The sequence below is a fragment of the Carassius gibelio genome, chromosome B22, assembly GCF_023724105.1.
Source record: "Carassius gibelio isolate Cgi1373 ecotype wild population from Czech Republic chromosome B22, carGib1.2-hapl.c, whole genome shotgun sequence".
In the NCBI taxonomy this organism is placed as follows: domain Eukaryota; kingdom Metazoa; phylum Chordata; class Actinopteri; order Cypriniformes; family Cyprinidae; genus Carassius; species Carassius gibelio.
Genome location: NC_068417.1, coordinates 37746461 through 37771778, shown reverse-complemented (window position 1 = coordinate 37771778; position 25318 = coordinate 37746461). Strand labels below are relative to the sequence as shown.

The 25318-nt window shown below is 36.9% G+C and overlaps 1 protein-coding gene across 4 annotated transcripts in view; it reads right to left on the bottom strand.

The window, feature by feature from the left end:
* Positions 1–1368: 1368 nt before the first annotated feature.
* The window catches only part of arhgef3 (Rho guanine nucleotide exchange factor (GEF) 3), a 41183-nt gene continuing 17233 nt past the window's right edge, over positions 1369–25318 (bottom strand). For 3 of the 4 annotated variants that reach the window (XM_052591185.1, XM_052591186.1, XM_052591187.1), the window contains 9 exons: positions 10443–10550; positions 10117–10287; positions 9808–9870; positions 9345–9441; positions 7895–7971; positions 7412–7669; positions 7136–7306; positions 6092–6278; positions 1369–4366 (listed from right to left, as the gene is read on the bottom strand). In XM_052591185.1, the coding sequence (XP_052447145.1) occupies positions 4134–4366; positions 6092–6278; positions 7136–7306; positions 7412–7669; positions 7895–7971; positions 9345–9441; positions 9808–9870; positions 10117–10287; positions 10443–10550 (1365 nt within the window). In that variant the 3' untranslated portion in view covers positions 1369–4133. Of the gene's footprint in view, positions 4367–6091; positions 6279–7135; positions 7307–7411; positions 7670–7894; positions 7972–9344; positions 9442–9807; positions 9871–10116; positions 10288–10442; positions 10551–16849; positions 17033–25318 lie in introns of those variants that run through there. The other variant, XM_052591188.1, reaches the window with a different exon arrangement.

The window sequence follows — 25318 nt, the reverse complement described above, 5'->3', positions numbered from 1 at the left end:
CTCCCATAATTTAAAACGCAGTGGCACGTTAGGAAAAAGGTATTGCATTATAGCAATTTATGAAGCACTTGTCCATCAGAAGTCATTTTAAAACCAAGCTTTCTGTTGATCAGAGGAAAGGAAGAGTTTGTTTCTTCACTTGAACAGTGTTACATCTATGGAAGCATATGGGTAGCAATATTCATCCATATTCAGCACTGGAGAAAGCGTTATGTGGATTCTGGACTGGATTGCTGTGGATTACTTGTGATGTTTTTATCAGATGTTTGGGCTCTCATTCCGACAGCACCTATTCACTGCAGAGTTAATCATTGAATACATGTTTTATTTCTTGGGTGAACTGTTACTTTAAGGCTGGCCGCTTGAAAAAATAGTAAAATAAAAATTTTCCAAATCATGATTATGTTGTGCCAGAAAAATAAAGTTTAGGATACAACATGTAATATGGGAAATAATAATAATAATAATAATAATAATATATGTGTATCAGTAAAATAAACAAACAGTTATTTGTCACATTCATTAAGCAATGACAGCTTGTCTAACTTTGTTTTTAGAAACCTTCAGGTTTAGACCAAAAAGGGCCTCCTGGAAGTGGATGGAATGATATCTGCTGAATATAAAATTTCCCTAGTACGTAAGTCAGGCTTACAATTGAAGTATGAATCTATAGATTAGACAAAATCTCACATGACCTCTGTAATTAACAAAGCTGATGGTGTTAGAGATCTGCTGTGCTGTCTTTCATCTGTCTGTGTTATTGTTCTCCAGCCTCCTCCAGGTGTCAGTAATTATTCATGTGCACACATGACCATCATCATGTGGAGAGGGGACTCACCCATGGGCCTTGTTGCTCCCAGACAAAAAGACACCTGAGATAAGTGGGCTCTTCAGGGACCAGGAGCTCTAGCCATATGTCAAACCTGTTATTGCATCATCGATAGTAATACTCTTCCTCTGCTCTCACTAATCTGGACTGACACTGATATTTATTGTTTGAAATGCTTGTATTCATTGTACTTTAATTGAAATGTACTTCTATTCAGCAAGAATGCATTAAAGGGATAAGAATCAAAATAATAATAAGAATGGTAATAATCAGAAATGTTTCTTGAGCAGTAAATCATGAAGATCATGTGACTCTGAAGAGTGGAGTAATGATGCTGAAAGGTTAGATTTTATCACAGGAATAAATTACATTTTAATTAGTGCTGTCAAATGATTAATTGCATTCAAATTAAAGTTTTTGTTTACATAATTTATGTTTGTGTACTGTGTATTATTTATTATTTATATATAAATACACACACATATTAATGGATATATTTACAATTGTTTTTATTTTTACACACACACACACACACACACACACACACACACACACACACACACACATATATATATATTTGTGTAAATATTTTCGAAGAATATAATATATAGAACTTATACAGTATATACATAATAAATATACACAGTACTCATACATATAATGTAAATAAAAACTTTAGTTTTGGACGCGATTAACAGTGAGTTTTGATTTGATTACAGCACTGATTTTAAAATATATTCAAATATTAAACAGCTATTATAAATTGCAATATTATTTCAGTTTTACTGTAAAGTTTATTTAAAAAACGAAGCCTTGGTAAGCATAAGATACTTATAATAATATAAGATACTTATAAATTACAGACTCCAATCGTTTAAACAGTAGTGTAACGCAGTCAAATGTGTAAGAAAAGCATGAAAACATTGAAGTAATAGTCTACTTTGAAAGGCAGTACATTGACTGTCAGGTATAGAGCTGAATGTGTTTTTAACATCTGGCCCCTGTGGTCCTCATTATGAAGATGTGATTCACTGCACTAGAGGGACTCAGTCGTCCCTGGACGTTGTTTTCCACTGTGTAAAGATGGTAAACATTCAAAGCTGAACTTAAACTTCACACCATTGCATCAAAACATTTCCTAAACTGTACATTAGTGTACATTACTATCCCCTCAAATAACTACATTGCTCATCATTTATAACATTACATAATTCATAACAAACATTATGTAAAGGATAACACATTTAAGGTTTTTTAAATCTTTATTTGATTCTATAAAGACGTATTGTTACACACTGTCCATCAGTCAGTCTCTCTCATGTATTAAACATGCATTTCCCCCTCAGTTTACCTCCAAACTCTCCCATAGGACCCGGTGTGCTTTCTTTTCTCATCTCCTTTTAATCCAACAGCAACCAAACTATAAATAAACATCTTGTATCATACATTTCAATAAAATACTTTCAAGAGAAAAAACAAACAAAGAAAACAGAATAAAAGACTTTTATAAACTGAAGGCTGCACATCCAGCAATACTGAAGACCACCAGACACGTTTTGGCACAGATTGTTCTCTTCACAGCACAAGTTATGGGTTTCGGCGAACACAGAAACACTATGACACAGATTGCGCTGATCTGCACGGCACAAGAGACTTTCTGTTTAGCTACAGTGTTTTCCAACAAACTGCTGCAGAAGAATGCATGTATAAAACTGATATTTGCGGCACAATGTTAATCCTCCAGAACTGAGCTCCTTTCAAAGTGCTTCACAGATTCTGAAATAGTTTTAATATTCATCATTAGATCTGGTTCTGACATCGACTGTGAATATGCTGTCAAACGATTAATCACATCCAAAATATAAGTTTTTGTTTATATAATATACTGTATGTGTGTTTAGTTATTATGTACATATAAATACAAACACATGCATGTATTTATTTAAGACATATATGTGACCCTGGAGCACAAAACCAGTCATAAGTGTACATTTTTCTAAATGTATACATTTATTGTTTTATACATACATTTTATACATTTATTAATTCACATATTTATTATATGCATAGGTTTGACATAATCTGAAAGTTGAATAAATAAGCTTTTTCATTGATGTATGGTTTGTTAGGACCGGACAATATTTATTCAATATTAAAATCGGAATCCGAGGATGCAAAAAAATTGGAATCTGAGAATGCAAAAAAAATGGAATCTAAGAATGCAAAAAAAATGGAATCTGCGAATGCAAAAAAAAAATGGAATCTGAGAATGCAAAAAAATGGAATCTGAGAATGCAAAAAAAATGGAATCTGAGAATGCAAAAAAATGGAATCTGAGAATGCAAAAAAATGGAATCTGAGAATGCAAAAAATGGAATCTGAGAATGCAAAAAAATGGAATCTGAGAATCCAAAAAATGGAATCTGAGAATGCAAAAAAATGGAATCTGAGAATGCAAAAAAATGGAATCTGAGAATGCAAAAAAATGGAATCTGAGAATGCAAAAAATGGAATCTGAGAATGCAAAAAAATGGAATCTGAGAATCCAAAAAATGGAATCTGAGAATGCAAAAAAATTGGAATCGGAAGATGTAAAAAATATCTAAATATTGAAAAAATTACCTTTAAAGTTATCCAGATGAATTTTTAGCAATGCATATTACTAATCAAAAATTAAGTCTGGATGTATTTACAGTAGGAAATGTAAAAAAATATATTAATAGAACATGATTATTAATTTACTTTAATATCCTAATGATTTTTGGCATAAAAGAAAAATCAATCAAATATGCTGCTTATGACTGTTTTTGTGTTCCAGGGTCACATATGTTATGTTTATACATTAAATATATCTATATACATTTATACACAAAATATATGTACAGTATGTGTGTGTGTTTATATAAATATAATTAATATACACAGTACACACATATATTATATAAACAAAAACTTATTTTGAATATGATTAATCATGATTAATCGTTTGACAGTGCTAAATTTCTTTTTCAGAAATACTTTGATCACCCTTTACTCATGAAAACATTCGACTGGTCATATTTATTAGTGATTACAGAATGAACGTGAAACACCTGAACGATTTTTCAGCCTCAGTTTTCTTGCGCAGACAGTAGTGCATTTCAGTTGCAGACAGCGAGATTAAAGTGAAACGCTGGACCCAGACGCTCAGTTTCTGAACGACTGCCACAAACAACAGCGCAGAGAAAGCAAGGCACAGAATAACACAGAAGTCAGTCTCAGAGAAGTGCTTCATGTTCTGCAACACAGTCCTGGTCAGGGTGTCTCATGTCTCCACAGGCGTGAGGGTCAGGTCTGTCAGGTCCATCTGTGAGCACTCAGCGCTGCAGTCTGAGCACCGAGCTGCTGTCTGTGGTTCACACTCTGCAGAGCACACAGCTTCTTTGGCCTGCCGAATGCAGTTGAGCCACTGCTGTTTATTGAAGGCGTCGCTGGCCTGGAAGCAGTGCATCTGCAGCTGTCCTCCGCTGCGAAAAGACACCCGGAAAAAGTTCTTGGCTGGAGGAAGATAAACAGAGATTGACATGTTCACAGCAGCTCTTTAGGCACCTGTAGTTCTGACCTGTGCAAAGTATTCACAGCATACAGATTAAGACGGGGATTTATGATGCCAGGGACTCCAGATACACTACTGGTCACAAGTTTGGAATAATTACAATTTTGTTTTTAAAATGTTTTTGATTAAAATATATATTCTTTATATTCTTTTGTATGTTTCTTACCACATACAAAAGACGGCCTTTGGGACAAGACCATGGGAACCAGATGAATCCTCTGCACAATCTGACTCTGCTGCAGCCTAGATTTAACATTCATTTTGTATAGCTGCTTTGACATAATTTGCATTGTAAAAAGCACTATATAAATAATGGTGACTTGACTAGTTGAGTAGTTTAAGTAGAATTTCATCAATCAAATCATTTTTTTCAGTAAGTATGCTTTAAATTGACAGTATAGACTTTTAAAAAACAGATTTCTATATCAAATTTGTGCTGTTCTTTTTATTCAGATAATCATGAATCATGGTTTCTGGTTACCACAAAAATGGTTTGTAGCAAAGATGGTTTCCAGCCCTGATAATAACAAGAACCACTATTAATAATTGGGCAACAATAATAATTAATTAATAATCAACAAATCGGCCAATCATATGTGAGACAACTCAGACTTGTCATCACAGAAATAAATTACATTTTAAAATATAATTAAAAAAACAGTAATACAATTTCAAAATATTAATATTTTACTGAATTTTTATCCCTTTTTGATGACTGATCAAAATAAACGACCAAAGTTTTGACCTGGTAGTGTAAGATGATCCCCTTACAATGGCCCTCTTCCTAAAATATAAAGGCAGCTATATTTTCATGCATAAAGAATAAAGTGTGTTAAAGGTATAGTTCATCCAAAAATGAAAAATTTCATTTATCTGCTTGCCTCCAGGGCATCAGAGATGTAGGTGACTTTGTTTCTTCAGTAGAACACAAACCAAGTTTATCAGTCTTATAATGTAAGTGGATGGGAATCACTGCTAAACCAGGCAGTAAAACAAACAAAAAAACATACACAAACAAAACCAAATGAAACCCTGTGGCTTGTGATGATTCATTGATGAGTAAAGACACAAAACGATCAGTCTGTGCAAGAAACTGAACAGTATTTATATTGTTTTTTCCCTCTGATTCACACAATGTCCGAACTGTTAGAACTGTCCTGAGCGTGTCCTCCTATGCACGTTGACATTGACTATTTGATTTGAGAGACAGGTGGCAGTAATGCACTTAGTATAAGTCTGTGATCCGCCATAAAGCAAGAAGAAGAAGACACCTCACGCCTGCGGCGGTGAAGCGCGTTCACAAGACTTCAAACAGTTCGGACATCGCATCAATCAGAGGTAGAATAACCCCTATACAAATACTGTTAAATTTCCTGCACAGAGACTGATCACTTTTGTCTTGTAACGTCAAGAGCCGCAGAGTTTAATTTGGTTTTGTTTGTGTATGTTTTTATTGTTTTACTGTATGTTTTAGCCGAGATTCCCATCCACTTACTTTATAACAGTGTTTGAGTTAAAAGTCTCTGTTTGTGTTCTACTGAAGAAACAAAGTCACCTACATCTTGGACGCCCTGGGGGTAAGCAGATAAACATCAAATGTTCATTTTTGGGTGAACTATCCGTTTAATACTCTGGCCCGAGTGAGACCCGCTGAGTTCGTGACTCACTGCGCTCGCTGTTGCTGAAGGCTCCTCTGATGGATCCTCCGAGGCGCATCTCTCCGTCCTGCAGGTCTTCCCACTCCAGATCTCTGACGGGGATGGGCTGCTGGTGAAGCTGATAGCACAGCTGCTCATTCTGCGTGACGGCCCGGGTCACCACCAACACGTCCTGAAACAGGAACACATGCAGCTTCTGCAGAGACAGAGAGGGGATTCATTACTGAGGACAGTCTTTAACAGCGCTTGATGCACATTTGTTCATTAACGTGAGCTTCTCTAGCTGCTTCATTTGTCTCTATAGCAGTAGAATGACTTCTCTAGACAGGGAAGACCAAGTACTGCATAAAGCTAGTTTATTTTAAAATAAAAATAGAGAGCATGAGAGAAAATACTGGTTTGACTGCATCTGAATATTCGTTCCTATAGTTTTACATTTACATTTGAAATTCTGGTGATACAACTGGGAAACTTGTTTAAATGAACAGATTAATAATTCACCTGTTGCTTTTAAAAAGTTTATACTGATGTTTAGTTGTCCATGGATTCTGAGAAATATCATATGCTGATCAAAATGAATTAAAACTTTAAGTTTTATTTTAATGAACTATGAAGCATTTGCATTAAAAGAAGCATGGAGGCTTAAATTATAGAAACGTAACATATTTTATTATTTAGGTTTGCCATCAAAAAAGCCTTTCAATCTTGTCAGTTTATGACAAATGAGACTTAAGCTGAGAGATTCATCTTCAACTTAATCCCAGTTTAACTGGAACGGGTAAAACCACCTGCAATATCACTGATTTTAACTTATTTTATTTCAGAGATGACTGCGCACTCATCACTGAATTAATTATGCATCATAATGAGGTCATGTATTTACAGATTTTGAGTTTTGTGAGTTCAGTACTACAGTAGTTATTCCTTTCAAAAGTAATGTGTGAGCCTGAAACACAAAACCCATCAGTAGCACAGTATTTGACTAGGGTTAGGATTAGGTTTTGTCTTAGGGTTACTCGCATGTAATTATGCATGATATATGAAATCTCTTACGACTCCTCTGTTGTTCTTGAGCTGTCCGTGGCAGCTGAGGATGCGTGAGCTGTCGATCAGCAGATCTCTCTGACCGCTCTCCAGATACAGCAGGCGCTCTTTATAGTAACGGCACTCCGACTCGCCCGTCTGAGTGTTAATATCTGCCACGATGCTCTGGATCATGTTCATCTATGGAAGACCGAGCGGTTAAATAAGCTCACACACACACAGGAGGAGATGTTTTCTTTCATTCAGAGTTGCAGTGTGTGTCTAGTGAAGGTGACAGAGACTCACAGCGTGATGCAGGTGCTGGCGGTCGGGGTGCTCGCTCGGCGTGTGTTTGAGGATCTCTCGCAGCAGCAGCGGGTACTTGACCAGGCGACTGCGGGGGATGTCCAGGAAGCTCCAGAGGTCCAGTTTGCGGCTGAAGGGCGACTCCAGACAGCGCTGGAGGAAGTCGTGCACCCGATGGTCCTGCTTCTTATGGTCCAGCAGGGCTTTGGCTGCCACCTGGTTACTGCAGTAACTGTTGTAGGTTTCAAGACAAGGGAGCTACAACCAGAAAGAGATGCTATCAGTGTCCAGTCCTGCTCAGTGATATCGTTTATCTTAATTCGTATTTCTAAGAGGAAACAAAGTTGGTCACACTTATTATTAGGTGGCCTTACATGTAAGTGCAACCCTAATATCAGCATCTGAAATCGTTACATCTCTGTGAATCAGATGGAGGGTACTTCACTCAGATGAATACACAGCACAGCAGTGAGAGGATCTTACCCAGTCCACTAGAATATGGCCCACGTGATCGGTCGAGCCGTCCGGCTTCCTGACCTCTCTGAGTCGACTGAGCAGATCTAAAGGATCACAGAGAAACAGCTCACTTCAATGTGTGACTCCACTACTGATGTCAACAAAGGATTGGTCTATTATAAATTATTTCATATTTCAATCCAAATGCTGTTTTTAGTAATTCAGGGAAGGGAGACATTTATGTATTTGGCGGATGTGACCTACAGTAAAGGAGCATGAGCAATTATTCACAGAGCCAATAATATCTGCAGAGTATAATGGGACATTTATTAGACAGCTAGATCAGGAGACAAGCTAGAACAGATGAGATGCAAGAGCATTGGTTTAGGGCTGTGGGGTGTAGGGGTGTGCAATATTGACAAATAATACTAATATCTAAGATATTATCAATAAAGATAATTAGATGATATTTTGAGTGTGTTAATGTACTAGTAACTTAAACTGAGTCTTACAGTTTGAGATATTCTTCATGTTCTGTGTGGTGGTCAGTTTAGACTGATAGACATGAATCTTTATCAGTAAGTTTAAATGGATGTTCACCTTTAATGGGCATTTTTACCTTTATAAAGTCATTTTTTTCTAAAAGTATGCATTGTTTTTTCAGCAAAATTCTTACATTTAATCAGTGAGTTCAAATATAATAAGAAATACCAAGTAAATTAAATTAGTATTGACTAAATTCATCTTTGCAATGTGTAGGAAATGCAGAAGCTGCATCTGAAGTGGCGTTAAGATGTACTTACACACGGTTTAATGCAGGACATGAGTGGATTTAAGCTGCAGTTACACATGTAAAAATATTGTTTAACTATATATAACATTAAAACATTGAAAACAGATATTTGAAATTCTATAAATAATAAAAAGATCCTTTAAATGTGTAATTAAATGTGAAAACCACCAGTAGGTGGCAGCAAGTCACTTTTAATAAGTGAGTCACTGCGACTGTTTTTGATAAATACTCAATAATGTCAAATCGCACATCTTTAAACAACTATTATGATATTATTGCAGACGATGTATAGCCTATATCACACACCCCTCGTGGTTAAAGTTGTGATGGTTTCAGCAGCCTGGCTCATTTCACCACTGAGGAACAGAGAGGGTGAAGGTTTTGGAAAGACACTTTTTGCTTCGTGGTGAAGAAACAACAGGGCACTGATTTGTTTTAGCTGCTCTGGCATGTGTTTATTATGATCCTGTGTGCTCTCATCTCACATAATAAAATCATCTTATCATCCTTAAACTAAAAATCAGTTTTCCATCTTCATTTGCTTAAGCAGTCGACCCGTATCATGACTGGCTTACAGAACAATCTCCATGTCTTTGTGTCCTGATCTGATGCTGTCGTGGATGAACAGATATTTGTAGTGTGATGTGTGTCACACAGATGAGAAGACACAGACTTCACGCTCACCTTCATGCAGAGGAATGAGGGAGTCCAGCGTGCCAAAGATCTGATTGAGTTCATGTTCGCTCATGATGGACAGCTTCAGCATGGGGTCACGATACGCCTGAGATGAAATCACACATCAGACAAACCTTCTCAAGAAGAACTATACATATCTGACTGGAGAACATGACAGGAAATAGAGCAGGATGTAGAATGTAGGCCTGTTCTAGCACTGGTGTATCAAGTCAAGTCACCTCTGTTTATACTGCGCTTTTAACAATAGAGATAGAAACAAAACAACTGAACATCATTAAATCGTTTGTTGATTTTGTTTGCTTCAATTGTCATGATTTGTAAGTTGCTTTGGATAAAAGTGTTTGCTAAATGACTAAATGTAATGTATTCATCCTGGTGGATCAACTAGCCGTGCTAAAACCAGGACTCGAAGGTTTTCATGCTGTGTGATGTGATGGAAAGAACAGGGTACCTTCTTAGCCAGCTTCAAGTCCTCAATCAGGTCCTGTTCTCCTTGAGACAGCTCAAAGATGGCCTGACGAACAGATGACAGGAAAGAAAGAGAAGATTTAAATAAATCACATAGGATGCATTTACTCATCAATAAGTTTATAGTTTATGAATGCATTACTCTGTCCAAGTCAAAAGTATATGATATGATATTCTAACCTAATTGTGGTGCATGGGATAAATTACGCCCCCAAAGATAAACACAGATTTTAGATGAGACTGGCCTGACCACGAGATTCAAGGCCCACTGATCAGTATCAGGGGAAGTCACCTCTTGTCTCTTGATCTCTTCGGAGGACAGCATGTGTCCCAGGCCCAGGTCGAAGGTCTCGCTCCACAGCTTGCTGTCTCTGCGTTTGGTGTTGGCCGGTGCGATCTGCCTGCTCCACGGACGCGGTGACATGATCTCCGGCTTGCAGACGCTGCGGAAGCTGATGGAGCGCTGAGGAGAAAACAGTTCGGTCAACTCACATCATATGACAGGCTTCACAGGGTTAATAAGCTCTCTTAGCTGTGCCTAAAAACTAAAACTAGATCAAGTTGAAATCTGAACAGTATCAAAGCTGTATTTAACAGATCCTGCGGTCGGGCCTGTACCTGCAGCGTCTGTCCGATGCGTTTGAGCGGAGCAGCTTGGACTGGAGCGATGAGACTGGCCAGAGACGTGACTCGAGACAGAGGCTTCACACGCTTGCTGCTGGGCTCCTGAAGATCACACACACACACCGGGTGAACACACACACACACACACACCTGCAGCTCACTTGAGGCTTCAGCGGAAATCTCCCTGCAGCGTAATGTGATGCATACACAACTAAGACTGTGATTACAGGGTTTGTGGAAGTCTTGCCAGTCATAAATGCCTCTGATTCAGTAGGTGCCTCTAGCTAGAGAAACTCTTGATTTACACTCCTTCTGGAGTGGTCCAATGGATGTTGCATTGTACAATAATTGTGTTATAGAACAATTGTAACCCTGGACAACAAAACAAGTCTTAAAATAGATTTTTGTATTATCTGAAACCTGAATAAATAAGCTTTCCATTGACGGATGGTTTGTTAGGATTACAACTACTTGAAAATCTGGAATCTGAGGGTGCAAAAAAATCTAAATAAAGAGAAAATCACCTTTAAAGTTGTCCAAATGAAGTCTTAAGCAATGCATATTACTAATTAAAAATCAAGTTTGGATATATTTACAGTAGGAAATGTACAAAATATCTTCATGGAACGTGTGTTAGAAATAATAATACTCTTAAACATATAACCACAAATACGGAAGTATTATGATGTATTATATGTGTCATTGTGATTACTCATGAGTTGATATAACATATTTTAATGTTTTTTTTAATGCCTTAAGAATACCTTTATAATTTACTATAAATACGGCTTCATAGAAAGTGTTACCACAAATATTTTCTATGTGATTCTTGCCATACATAACTGTACTGTTATTTGAAAATGAATAAATGTGTGAATAGAAAGGTCTCAAAATGTGTAGTTTTAGTCCGGTGTCCATTGCTTTACAATCTCAGCTCTTATAACACTAACAAGACAACTAGACAACTATCAAGATTCAGGAGTGAAATGAGGCTGCGCATGCAAAACATGAAGACAAGAACACTGTTATCATATCAAAGCTTTCAATGTCTGTTCACTGTCTGTTCATCTGCACAATCAGCAGTGAGCCTTATCACGTCTGTGTAGGACAGTCATGCTGGAGTCACACACACACACACACGGACACACACACACACAGACACACGGACACACACACACACACGGACATACACGCACACACACACGGACACGCACACACACTTTTGGTACTTTATTGGTACAGTACAGTCCAGAAAAAAAAATCATAAATAAACAAGAACCTCTGGAATGAAAGGTGTTTCATGTGCAAAATAAAAACAAACAAGCAAAAAAAAAAAAAAAACCATAAAAAGTATGTAATGATTTTGCTGTCAGATGTGACCAAAGTAAGATCCTGCAGATCTATTAACAGACATTGTTGTCCCTAATCTATAATTAACTAAACCCACATAGACACTTGTAGGTTTAATTCTAGGTTTTATAAACTAATAAGTGAAAAGTCACCCTGAATGTATTCAGTACCTAAATAACCAAACTGCAGAAGCTGTGAGTTGCGGATGTGGACGAGCTCCTCTTGCTCTCGGAGGTTTGCTAATATGATTGTGCCTTATTTGACCAGATGCAGAATTGTAGATATGGCTGCTGGCCAGATGTTCATCCCTGCACTCTGAAATCAGACTGCTCAATATTTGCTTATGTAGGTCTGAATGTGCCTCCCAGACATGTGTCCTGCTTTGCACAGGATCGATGGATACATATCATGCTTTATTGAGGAATTTCACTGGTGCATAAAACTGCTTCAAACTTCAAACGAATCCTTTAAGATGTCTAGAAACCGAATAAGACTGGAAATTAACTTCAGGATTAATAAGAACATGAGAAGACTCATTTAAGACTAACATAAGGCCCTTTTTCATTGCAGAAAGCATGTCTAATCAACTGAATTCATAGGATTTTACAAATAGATTAATTAAATTTTAATGTGTAATTTGAATTTCATTCATCTACTTTTGATTTATTCATCCAAAGTTCCAAATTCCGTGACATTCCACATTATACAGTAAATTCTGATTAATGGAGAGGATTCTTCAGCTCTGTGATGAGAAGTGGCATCTGCTGCTCGGACAGTAAGAAGCCCTGTTGACATCTGACTCATTGCATATGCTTAGTCTCCTCTCTCTCACCTCCAAACCCATTTCCTGTTTGGCCACTGGATTACAGAACGAAAGCACACCCACAGGATTCCCAAAATAGAGCCCACATAACACAAAACACCAGGCCAGCGTATTGTAGAGCGTTAACCTACAGTATGTGAGTCACCTAAGAATCCCCCGCCATTCATGTCACACTAACATGACCTTACAAAATCACGATCACGTCACAGTTTCTAGAATTATTTACTAAGGACCAATACTACATGAGGTTAGCCGACTACTTACACACATACTTCAACACACATAAACACAGACGCTACGCGAGATGTACTGGACAGTAAACAACCGAGCAACAGTCATCGCCTACATTTGACCCATCTTGAGTCATCTGGGAGTCATTTTCTTCATCTCAAAAAGGCATTAAAACAAAGTGCACAATATTACAAACCAAACCAACCAGCTCCAAAATGAATCGCAATATTACAAATTTAATAAAAGCAAGAAATTATACAATCTCAGAGTTTATGAAAGCTCTGGATGGAATTGTTTTTCTGTTGGTCAGCGCAGCAAATTTGCATGAGCAACATGAGCAAAACCTGCATGGGGAACTTATTCACCCTCCCAGTCGTATGGATTCCTATTCAAATCAATGAAATATGCCCCAAAGGTTCAATGATCAATGGTAAATATTACTGCACATAAATACACTACTGAGCTATTCTGGAAGCAAATAATTTAGATTTTTGTTTGCTTGCTTTTTTGACTGAGCTCATTGCCATGCATTCTGGGATTGGTTTCTTAGCCAGGGACAAAATGCTGTCTTGTTATTTTTGTTCTGCAAATTTTTCAAAAGGAATCTGAGATTTTACCACACAGATTTCACATCCGGTTCAAATTGGTCATGCAAATTTGTCAACATAAAATGCATGCATTGAAGTTTACTTCTGTGAGAGGCATGATTCACGCATGCGTTCTTTGGCCTGTGAAATTTAACTGCACGTTTAAAAGTTGAGACAAATGAGGTAGAGTATCTAGGTTTAAACTGAAGCTAATGAACTGAAGAAAACATATGACTAAAACCACAGAAGCAGTTCTCATGGGTCAGTGAAGTTCAGACGAGTCTATGGTGTCTACGCAGCTGTACGCAGCAGTCAGAGAGAAGCAGCAGATGTGATCTGATGAGAGGGCTCCCATCATTAAGATGAAAGCTTGAGGACTGATGGTTGAACATGTCTCTGATGTGTGCTTCTGAGAGCGAGTCACTGCTGTGGGAAAGTTTGAGTCATGCACTGATCACAAAAACCAAATCTAGAGCTAGAATCCGGGTCTCCCAAGAGTCTGGAAAGAAAAAGCCTTTTTTCTACGAAATACAGGCCTAGGGGAAAACACTGGCCTGCTGCCTGGTGAATCTTAAAATGCACAATTCCAATAAGTACTGATGACTTAAATAGTAAAATCTAATTCCACATATCCTCCGTAGAAAAATCTGTAAAAATCAGGGACATCATGTTTTCTGTCAGGATATAAGGAGCTAGGATATTATCTGTTTTTGATTAGATTTTATTTCTTTCAGCATTTTCTTAGAGTTATTATCTATTGTTTTTTGCTGTGAAAACCACTGGACGTCCAGCATTCTCCCATTGGGAACTTTGACAAAGAAACTGATTAATGCCGTTTAATGAATTAAGACAATAGATGATAATAGATGACCCTAGTCACCTTTTAATAAAACATTTGGAGAACAAAACCAGTCATAAGGGTCAGTGTATTGAAATGTAATAAATAAGCTTTCCATTGATGTATGGTTCGTTTGGATTGGATAATATTTAATATCTGGAATCTGAGGGTGCAAAAAACTCTAAATCTTGAGAAAATCCCTTTTAAAGTTGTCCAAATGAATTCTTAGCAATCCAAATTATTTAATCAAAAATGAAGTTTTGATATATTTTGCTGTACATTATTGAACGTTAAGCATACTAAACAAAAAGGGTAATGGTAATTTTTGTACATTTGAATTTTTTTTTTAGAAATGTTGAAAAATAAACATTGAAATAAAAAACAAGGCTGCATTTTCACACGCTTCATGAGAGCAGCAGAAGCGTGTGAATCTACTGTCAGGGCAAACAGATACAATGATTGTAAATCTGCTGAAAGGCGAGGGCATCATGGACGTGTCAGTAAAACAGCTTGCAGTCAGTCACACTGCTGAAAAACACCGAGATCCCAATCACAACGACACCAGAGACGAGCGCCTCAGATAAAAACAGCTGAAACCAAACTAACCTCATGAAAGCAGAACTGTCACTACTCACCTATCCCTGTGTTTCTATGATTTTGAAGTGTACAAATAATTAGTGAGCATTCACAAAGCAGAAGCGGCAGCATACAGCTGAGCAACTGTTATTGTGTTGAATAGGAAAGTCAACTGATATTATCACAGACCTCCTGTTCTTCAACCAAACCGCAGTTCACTGTGTGAAGCGATCCAGAGCCCTGCGACTGACTCCTGACGAGCAGCACAACCCCAGTCCCACACGCTCAGAGACAGGACTGATCTGTGCAATACTAACCCTAACCCTAACCCTAACCCTAACAACATCAAGATCATGATTTTCAGTTTCCAATCCAGCATCAATCAATCAATCAATCACCTTTATTTATATAGTGCTTTAAACAAAATACATTGCGCCAAAGCACTGAACAACATTCATTTGGAAAACAGTGTCTCAATAATGCAAAATGATAGTTAAAGGCAGTTCATCATTGAATTCATTGATGTCATCTCTGTTCAGTTGAAATAGTGTCTGTTTTAATTTGCAATCAAGTCAACGATATCGCTGTAGATGAAGCATCTAAACTTCATAACATCTGGGGACACAACTGAATACAAACCATTTCAATGTTAATATTAAAACAAGATTGCTCTGTCTATAATTTTAATCCATAAACATGTTTTCTCATGCAGTGGGTTTACAATCAAAGACTCCTGTTTTTCCTAACTGAGCTAAAAACACACAGCGGCTGATATAAAGCAGAATAAACTGCATTCACTGTGCTAAGAGAAGCAGCTAACCAGGCACTTATCAGACTGATCTGAGTTTTACTAAGTGCGTCTTCAGTCTGGCTTTCTGGAAGCACACATAAATCAGTAACAGTCCTCAGCTTCAGACGTGATTCATGTTGTGATAACCAGCGGTTCAGTGAGTCATCTGAAGTGATTCAGTGAGAGTCTGAATGATTCAGAGCAAAGACTCCGATGCAGTCTGATTCACCAATCATTCAATAATAAACTAGTGCTGTCTAACGATCAATCGCATCCCAGATAAAAGTGTTTGTGTACATAATATGTTTGTGTTCTGTGTATGTTTATTATGTCTATAAAAACACACACACACATGCATGTTTATATATATATATATATATATTGAAAATATTTACTATGTATTATGTCTTAACATGTATATATTTATATAATTTATATTAATTACAGTATAAATATATTTAATATAAGAACAACAAAGTTTATTATTATTATTCATCATCATAGTATGTGCCTAAAAACAGAACTTCATACACAATTATTATTATTATTTTTTTCAGTAAACTAGATTATATCAGCTTTTTGGACCACTATCGTGGTTTAAACAGACTCTGAATAAAAAGCAGACTTCACACTCAGAGTCAGAGTCAGAGTCTGTTTAACTAAATAATAATAATAATAATAAAAAACTCCAAACAACAGGACAGAAAGATAAACACATCAGTAGTCGTCTGGGAGTTTCTCAGCCTCTGTTGATGCATCTGGACACACAACACAGCAAAAACATCAGCAGTCTGTGAAGAAACGATGCAGAAAAACCCAGCGCTGAGCTCCAGATGCACAAACCACATCAGAAGCAGAAAACACCACAAACATCTGCTACACTTCACCATACTGAAGCACACTGACTTCTGCTTCTGGGAGAATAAAGTCACACAAGTCTCAGACATCAGGCTCGTTCATCAAGTCAGTGTGCAGATGTGATTATAATAAATACACTGGTTTCAGGATTTTACACAAAAATGTATTTGTGACAGCATACCACAGCAATATCAAAATAAATCACATAAAGCTCTACATGTAAACAAATACACACATTTTGAAGTCTTAACAGTTTAAAGCAACACACTAACGGCTAATCACGAATATTGTTCATTATTATTATGGTCAGTAATGTTATTCTGTGTTCATCATCTGTGTCGGTCTCACCTGCGGCTCGTCCCCGCGGCCGCTCGCGCGTCTGATCAGCAGGTAAACGGGGTAATCCTTCGCCACCATCCCGATCCCAATCCTGACGCTCTTAACTCGAGGAGACCGACGCACTGCTCTGAGGAAGACTACAGCAGAGACACAGCGAGATCCGCGTCTGCTCGCGGGGGCGCGCCGCGTGAGAGTGGACGAGGGGGCGCGTCGCGGGAACGCGCATTGAAGAGAGGCATAAAGAGCAGGCTTGGAAGCTGAGCATAAACTACTGCCGAGGAGCGCCGTGAACGACTGATTATATTCGCCTTTATTAACGCGAACTGAAAATAATTAGATAGGTGAGGTGATTATGGTTATCCTCAGCATATAGGCTAGACTATTTGAGGGTCACGTCAAGTCAACTTTCATACAGATTTGTATTTCTTCAGAGACAAAACAGTGCTAATACAAAATAAATAAAAAAAAGTGTTAAAGGTTACGTAACTGCTGTAAAAACCGCTAAATATTTAAGGCTGAACATGAGGTCATTGCAAGGTGTCACCATCGATGGTTCTATGAAGAACATCCATGGAACATTTCTAATGCAGAAAGGTTCTTTTACAGTCAAAAATATATTTTTAGGAACTGTTCAATGAAAGGTTCTCTATGGGACCAGAAATGGTTCTTCTATGGCATCACTGCAAAAAGGAACCTTTATTTTTGTAAAGGAACCTTTTTTTACTATAACAAAATAAATAATAATAATAAAAACAAAAAAAAACAATCAATCAATAATGAAAACAGATTCAAATAAAGAATTAAAAACAGACTTAAATCATACATCTAACAAAAGAGTTTAAGTGGAAAAATTCATGGAAAAGAGGCGAAATATTTTACACATATTTATTTTACACATATTTATTAATTTTTCACTGAATAAATCGGCTCACTTGATTTTGGTCACACTTTACTTTACTTTAATAGTCAGTAAGGTAGTGGTTTAGGCACTGGGTAGCATTAGGGATGTAGAATACAATCATGCAGAATATGTGCTTTATAAGTACTAATTAACAGCCAATATGTTAATATATGCATGTTAACAAGCGCTCTTAAAAATACAGCTTCTTTATTGGCATCAGTGGTTCCACAAAGAACCTTTACCATCCATGAAACCTCTCCATTCAAGGTTCTTTACAGTGGAAAACGTTACAGTAGATTATTAAAATGTTCTTCAAATTGGTTCTTTTAAGAACTGTTCACTAAAAGGTTCTTTGGGGAACCATGAAATCACTGTGAAAACACTCTTTTGGAACCTTTATTTTTAACAGTGTAGTTAATAGTCAGAATTGGTCCCTATACTAAAGTTATACCCTGATTCCTTTAATTTTCAGGATGTGGGTCCCTCATACGTGGATGGTTATTTATATTTAGGGGTCTTTGGGCTCTACAGGTATGAAACCTCTGTTTCGGTGAGCAGCAGCAGGAAACACGGTTCAGTTTGAGGGGTTTTTCTTTGCCCCGGCTGAGCGGTTCCTGTGATTGTGCTGCTATGAGGCATGAAGGAGTGTAGCGAATGGTTAGCAACCGCTCAGATGAACGCCAGCCAAAACACTGACGGTAAACAAACAGTCGCCTTTGACGTTCACTCATCGAGGTGCCACTTGAATAACCCCAAACCGCTCGTGAGTGCTGCTGGTGACCCGTGGCTTCTGACCTCTGTCACTTACAGGTTTCACACACACTTCTGTGGCCACGACAGTCATTCATGAAGTGACCCAGTTCTCACAGACCTCGGCTGAGGGCTTAATATTTTAGTACTTTTACTTCTACAGATGAGACTTATTAAATTATTAATTAAATAAAGGAAATGGCTAAAGCATGCTGACAGGAAAAGGAGGTTCATAAAGGCATTTTGCCATCATCCTTCTGACTGTCACTACATTAAAACGATTCTGTGTAAAGCACAGATACAGAAATCACATATCACTGTCACTTCCTGCAGAAACTATTGCCTCTTGTTCATAATTGTTGATGTTGGATTTCAACATGAGAGAATAGCTGTTATTTAAGGGTTCATGTCCATAGTATAATCAAAAAAAAAAAAAAACTGAAACAATTAACAACATTCCTCAAATATCTTCCACACAACAAAGCAACGGACATGAAACGACATGAAGGGGTGTAATGACTGTAAATGAATTTCCATTTTTTGGTGAATAGGTTAAAAGGTTTGTAGTTATGTGCTGTGGTTTCAAGAGAGAATGTGTTATGTATTCAGTGCTAAACTAAAGGAGCCCGTTTTAGTAGATCTGATTTGATTCAGAAATGAGAAGGACTTGTACACTCAGAACTCCTCAGACTGATGATAAACCTCAAACACAAAGCCGAAATTGTATCACACTTATAGTGCATTAAAATGCTAAGTAGGCAGCTCATCAGGGTTTGAAACAGAGCTAAGTGTTCTTCACTGAAGACAAGGAAAAGCAGAAACAACAGTGATTTAATTGATAATCAGTAATAATCTAATCACACTCAGGCAAAAGTAGAGTCGAACTGACAAAGTGATGAAATCTTAGCCAAATCTTATGTAGACACCATGTTATTTCTTACAAAAAAGTAATGTAATCAAGTGTGCTATTAGTATTCATCTTTTAAATTAACAAAAATAAAATAAATGTAAATTTCATTTGTTTTACTACTGATACTTTCAGTCTATTGCATTGTAGTTGTGTTTATTATTTTGAGAGTAGCCTATGAATATATATATATATATATATATATATATATATATATATATATATATATATATATATATTTTTTTTTTTTTTTTTTTTTGGCATAATATTATACTTTTTACTACATTTGTATTTCATAAAAACACATGAAGACTTAAGTTAGGGGAGGGTCCTTCAGAAAAACTGGCCTGAAATAGAGAAAATATCATCACATTAGACTTCCAGAGAAATCTTCATGATCTTTCAAGGGGTTTCCGTTCCTGCACGTGTTTCACTGACTCTAATGAACTTCCTGAGTTTATGATAACAGCGGTGTAGGGTGTGATGAATAAATTTGGCTGAGTAAAGTTTGTTCCAGCGAGCTCCACAGACTGACCCTGACACAGTGACTCACAAAGACAATATCACAACACACAGTCATCGGACAGTTGTCATCACAAAAGTTATTGTGCTTCATCTGACCAAGTAAACCATTCTGCTCCATTTACAATGTGTTTAACAGCATAGCCGATGACGCAGATGACAATAAAACACCTCAAGATTAAGCCTAGTCCTAGATTAAAATGGCCCTTCAAACCAGATTAACAGAAATCTGCGTTTCCTCTCATGGTTTTAAGTAGTCTTAGACTTAGTCTAGTCCAGAGTTTAATCAGCTGATTTAATGGAAGAAGACTAGAGAACTGTATATATATATATATATATATATATATATATATATATATATATATATATATATATATATATATATATATATATATATATATGTATATATATATATATATATAGGTGTTAGTAATCAGCACTTAATCTGTGTTTCAGAAAGCCATACTTTAAACCAAGATTAGCTATTCTAGATGAAAGCCTACTCCTGGCTTAGTTTAAACCCATCTCACACTCCCAAATCTCTGATATTCTGTTCTCTACATATGGCTTGTGTCTCTAATTCAATGCGTATAGCTCCATACCTCCTTCATGAAAGACCCTGTAAAGATGACCACCACCTGATGATGATAGTGTTACAGACCTCCGAACGTTTGAACATGGCCAAACATCTTTGATGTGAGAGACTGAAAAGCTCTGCTGCTCACTGTGCTTTTCAAAGCCCTGGCCTTTAATCTGAACCTAATTGGTAATCATTAAGAATTATATATATGCATTTAAATTGCTCTTGAACTAGAATTTACCACATGCGGGATGTAAATTATGCATGTATGTGAAAAAACACCCAAACAATTAGCAATAGCTAATATAGCGACAGGTGGAAGAGCATAATTTCCTTTGACATTTTACTGATGGACAATTGTGCAAAAAAATAGATCATGGGGGAAATGGGCAGGAAGAAAACATCTCAGCTGAGCTAAATCCTATAGAAACTGGTGGCCTAGAGGGAATCAGAGACTGGGACATGATTATTGGAATGTTTTTGAGAAAGTAGGGCACAGTTGGGTGTCAGAGGAGATCAACATTTGTTGAAAGGGTTTGGCTTTGTAGTGCCCTCCAAAGGGTTCAGTAAATGTCACTTCTGGAGTAGTGTGCATTCACCTGTGGAGTTGCTCAATCTAGGTCAGCAGACATTGTATTTGTGCCACTTTTAACCTCTTGTCGACCATGGGCTAGTTTCATATGCTAATGGACCTGGAGTTCACTTCAGGAGTTTTTCTTGCTTGCCAATGAATTTAAACACACAGGACAAAATTCCTTGTGTTTCAGATCACAAGAGATGGTGGAGAAAGCACTAGCACGTATAACCCTGCAGTTCGACTCCGTAGGCCATCTGTAGCATGTGATCCAGAATAGATCTAAAGGTTTATTGGATTTAAAGGGCCGGTCACATAATGGCAGTTAATTTAAGTCTTCCGCTGAAGCAGGATAGCACTGTGCTGGGCGCCTGAACCAACTGTACTGAAATAAAAGTCAACAATCAACAATCTTTTTTTTTTTTTGTCTAGATTGAAAACATTGGAGGCTAAAATGAAACCACCTATTTATGCAATGTGCATGGGAAATAAATATTAATAAGTAGATTCATTGCTTCTAAACCTTAGTGAAGCATAGGGTGAATTTACGGATTAAAAAAAAATACATATAACACTTTAGATTAGGAAACACTACTCAATATTATTATACAGTTGCATGTAAGTATGCATATTACTGGCATTTTGGTTGTTTATTAGTACTCATAAAGCACATATTAAAGCCTTATTCTTCTTGACCATATTCTAGTCTAACTCTATCCGATACCTTAAGATAACTACCACAACGACTCTGAGTTAATAGTGAATATGTTTTCCCTAAATGGTTACAAATCTTAATAATAGTATTAATATAATAGATACTTTTACCTCTTATGTGGCTCTTATTTGCACATCATAGTTATGTTCCTCTTATTTGCACATCATAGTTATGTATCATAGTTATGTATTATTTCAGGGAAATAGGAGTCAATTATTTACAATAGATATTGTGATAACGGGGGTAGGGCACATAAAGAGTGGACCCAAGACAGAACCCTGGGGGGCAAATCTCAATACTAGCCTGCTTTACCTTAGACTCTCCTCTATTTTTCTTTTTACAATGTATTTAGTATGTAGGCATTATACCAGTTAAAGAAACCACATCATTAACCACATCAATGACACAGAATGCCATTGATTTCAAACAGGGTTATTATAAAACTAAAATAAATGCAAAAACAATTGATTTAACAACATTTTTGTAAATTGTTTACTAATGATTACTACAAGAGTATCATAACTGATAGACACTTTTTAGATTTAAACATTTACTGAATTCTACTAAAAGGGCAGTATTTAGGTCAAAATTGTTAATAAACCAAACATGTTTTCTTGCCATCATATGCTCTTTTGTTTCTTTAATAAGCAAAAACGACAGCAAAAAGCCACCTGTGACCACCCGACAAAGCTAGCGAGCTAAAACTGCAACGTGATTAGCAAAACTGTAGCTAAATTAATGCACAAACAAGGTCAGGGACAAGACTGTGAGAAAACTAAAACACTTTCTTTGTAAAATAAATTGCAAGACTGCATGCTTAATGGTTACATGTTTAAATGTTTTTGTCAAAGGAACCGTAAGTGGCTGCACAATAAACCAGAGCAACTGCAGACTCTTTCAGTATCAGCCAAGATATTGTGTAGCACTGGCAGATTCTGGCTCAGCTAAACACATGTCAGGCAGGCACATGGCTCCAGTCTCCCCGGTCACTGAGAGTCCAGACATAGCTGAGTGAGATCTGAATGAAAATCAGCTTCAACATGCAGACAACCCTCAGGCTCAGCGTAGGGCATAAAGTATACAGTATATCATAACAGAATAACAATGACTAAATCATGCACAATTAGAATGCATGTTTAAATAAAAAAATTTAATTAATAAATAATGAATACTGAAATCTAAATAGCCTACTTTAATAATATTTTTTTTTAATCACAAATAAACTATTTGCAATGTCCTTAAGATAGTTGATGGTATCATAACATTGGTAGTGGTGAATAGTCAGCCTGTGATTGCATTGTATTTTTTTTTTTTTTTTTTTACTTTGCAATATTCAATTATATACATTCTGTTATTTGTTATCTTTGAAAAAAAAAAAACCTTGAGCTTGATAATGATTTTGCATTGCCTTACTTTGCCTTAACTTATTTATTTATTCAAAGTAATAATTAAAAAAAATTTTTTTAGCAATTGTAATTGTAACTGCTTGTAAGACTGCCAAACCCTTTTGTTTCAACTTCCTTTGCGAGGGGTCCAAGCTTCAATAGGTGGGCTAGACTCCCTTATTCACATTAAACTGTCAGTGATTGGAGTGATGAATTGTCAAGTATGAATAATACTAATTTTAAGGCTTGAGTCACATGTACGGGTAAGGGAGGTGCACCCAAACATTAAAACAATGGCCAGTCATGCCAGGATACCCCACTCTGACATCATAACACATCCTTAATAAACCCACCTTCCCAGAATCACCCACTCAGAGACAGTCTACTGCAATGAAAACCAGCTCCTTTTGTTCAGAGCTCATGCTTTGGTGCTTGAAAGGCAGTCTGGGATATATAAAAAAAAAAAACATGCCTCAAAGCAGATTCCAGGAGTGTTTGGACTCGCTTGTGATACACTTAAAAACAACCGCAAGCTGAAGGTATGGAATTTGTCATTACTGGAGCTGTTCGCTGACATCCCCACTCAAACGCATTGCATTCTGGGTTGTCTCTCTGATGTCTGCAGATATAAACCCATCAGACTCTTCGACTGTGAAAGCACAGGAGAGCTGCAATTATGTCCAATTCAGCTGGAATAACTGTCATTACATTCATAAAGTGCTTTGACCTCTGCAGAAACCTCAAAGCCTTCAGCTCTGAAATCAATCAAACAAATGCTGCATCGCGGAAAATTAAAAGTGTCACTAGAAATATGAATGTGAATATTTACTTCTGTTATGAAGCAAAATGAGGATGTTTCCACAGATGGAGCTCAGAGAAACGTGATCTTTAAAAAGTTAAGATGTACTCTATGAGCATAATGTAAATTCTTGAACAGTTTGCAACTCATTCATAGTAAATTTTCCTGTGAGTGGTGTCTAAATTACATTCACTTTACCTGAAGTGAACAGGATGAACATCAATCTGGCAAAGTTTTATTACGTATTTTGTTGTCTGTATCTTTCCAGCTCAGAAATGAAATGTGAAGTCAATAGCACTAAAGCAAGTACTGAAAGTATTCATATTTCCCCTTTAAGTACCGAGACTTACTGCTAATACGCCCACAGCATGCAATAAATACTGCTGCTGCACATTTAATATAACATGTATGAAATTACATAGTAGCAGATCTATACAGGTGGAGCTGGGGGAGGTGGAGGGTTTCTGAAGCGCACTGCTACAGCAAACACTAGTCAAATATTTGAATGCTGAGCAGCGATCTCATTGGCTACCAATACAGGAGAGAACCAATCAACTGTGCCATATAATAATGATGTCATGTCAGATTGAGTTAGACCTATCAGACTGTGCCATCTAGAGTTTCATGGAAACTGTGGCAAATTGTATGGATAGGGGTATATTGGAGTTTTGCAAAAATGTTGACAGAGGCACGTTTTCCCTACGAGCATATGCTGCATACTGACATTTCAGCTTTCTGATTTCTATCAAATGATCATCTCTGAGTAAATAAATTCTGATGCTGTAAGATATGTCAGAAAGTGATGGTCTACTGTATATTTGCGGTAAAACAGGCGGTGGTGTTAAAACTGCCAATTAAAAGAAAAATGTGCCTGGAGAATCTAACAAACTGTTCAGATAAACGCTGAATCATGTCAGGTTTACAAGCTCATCTGCACGAAACCATCAGTATTAAACATGAGAAACAGCTGGACAGTTTCCAGTATGATCACGAGACAGGTGTGTCACCCATAAAACTCCTGAATAAACCACCCAGAAGAATGATAAGAGAATTATGAAGCATTTTAGAAGAATAGTGCATTCAGAAATAACAACCAAGATAGTGGGAGTTAGGCTAAGCAAAAATGTGAAAAATTGTTCCTGTATCTCAGAACTAAACCTCCTTCAGTGTCAAACAGCACACTCTTAATCTTGAAGGTTCTTTATTGGCATCTGCGGAACCTTTCCATTCCATAAAAGACTCTTTATTGTAGAAAACGTTTGATTAGATCATTGAAATGTTCTTCACACTGAACGGTTCTGAATGCAAACCAACATTCTTCTATGGCTTTACTGTAAACTCCTTT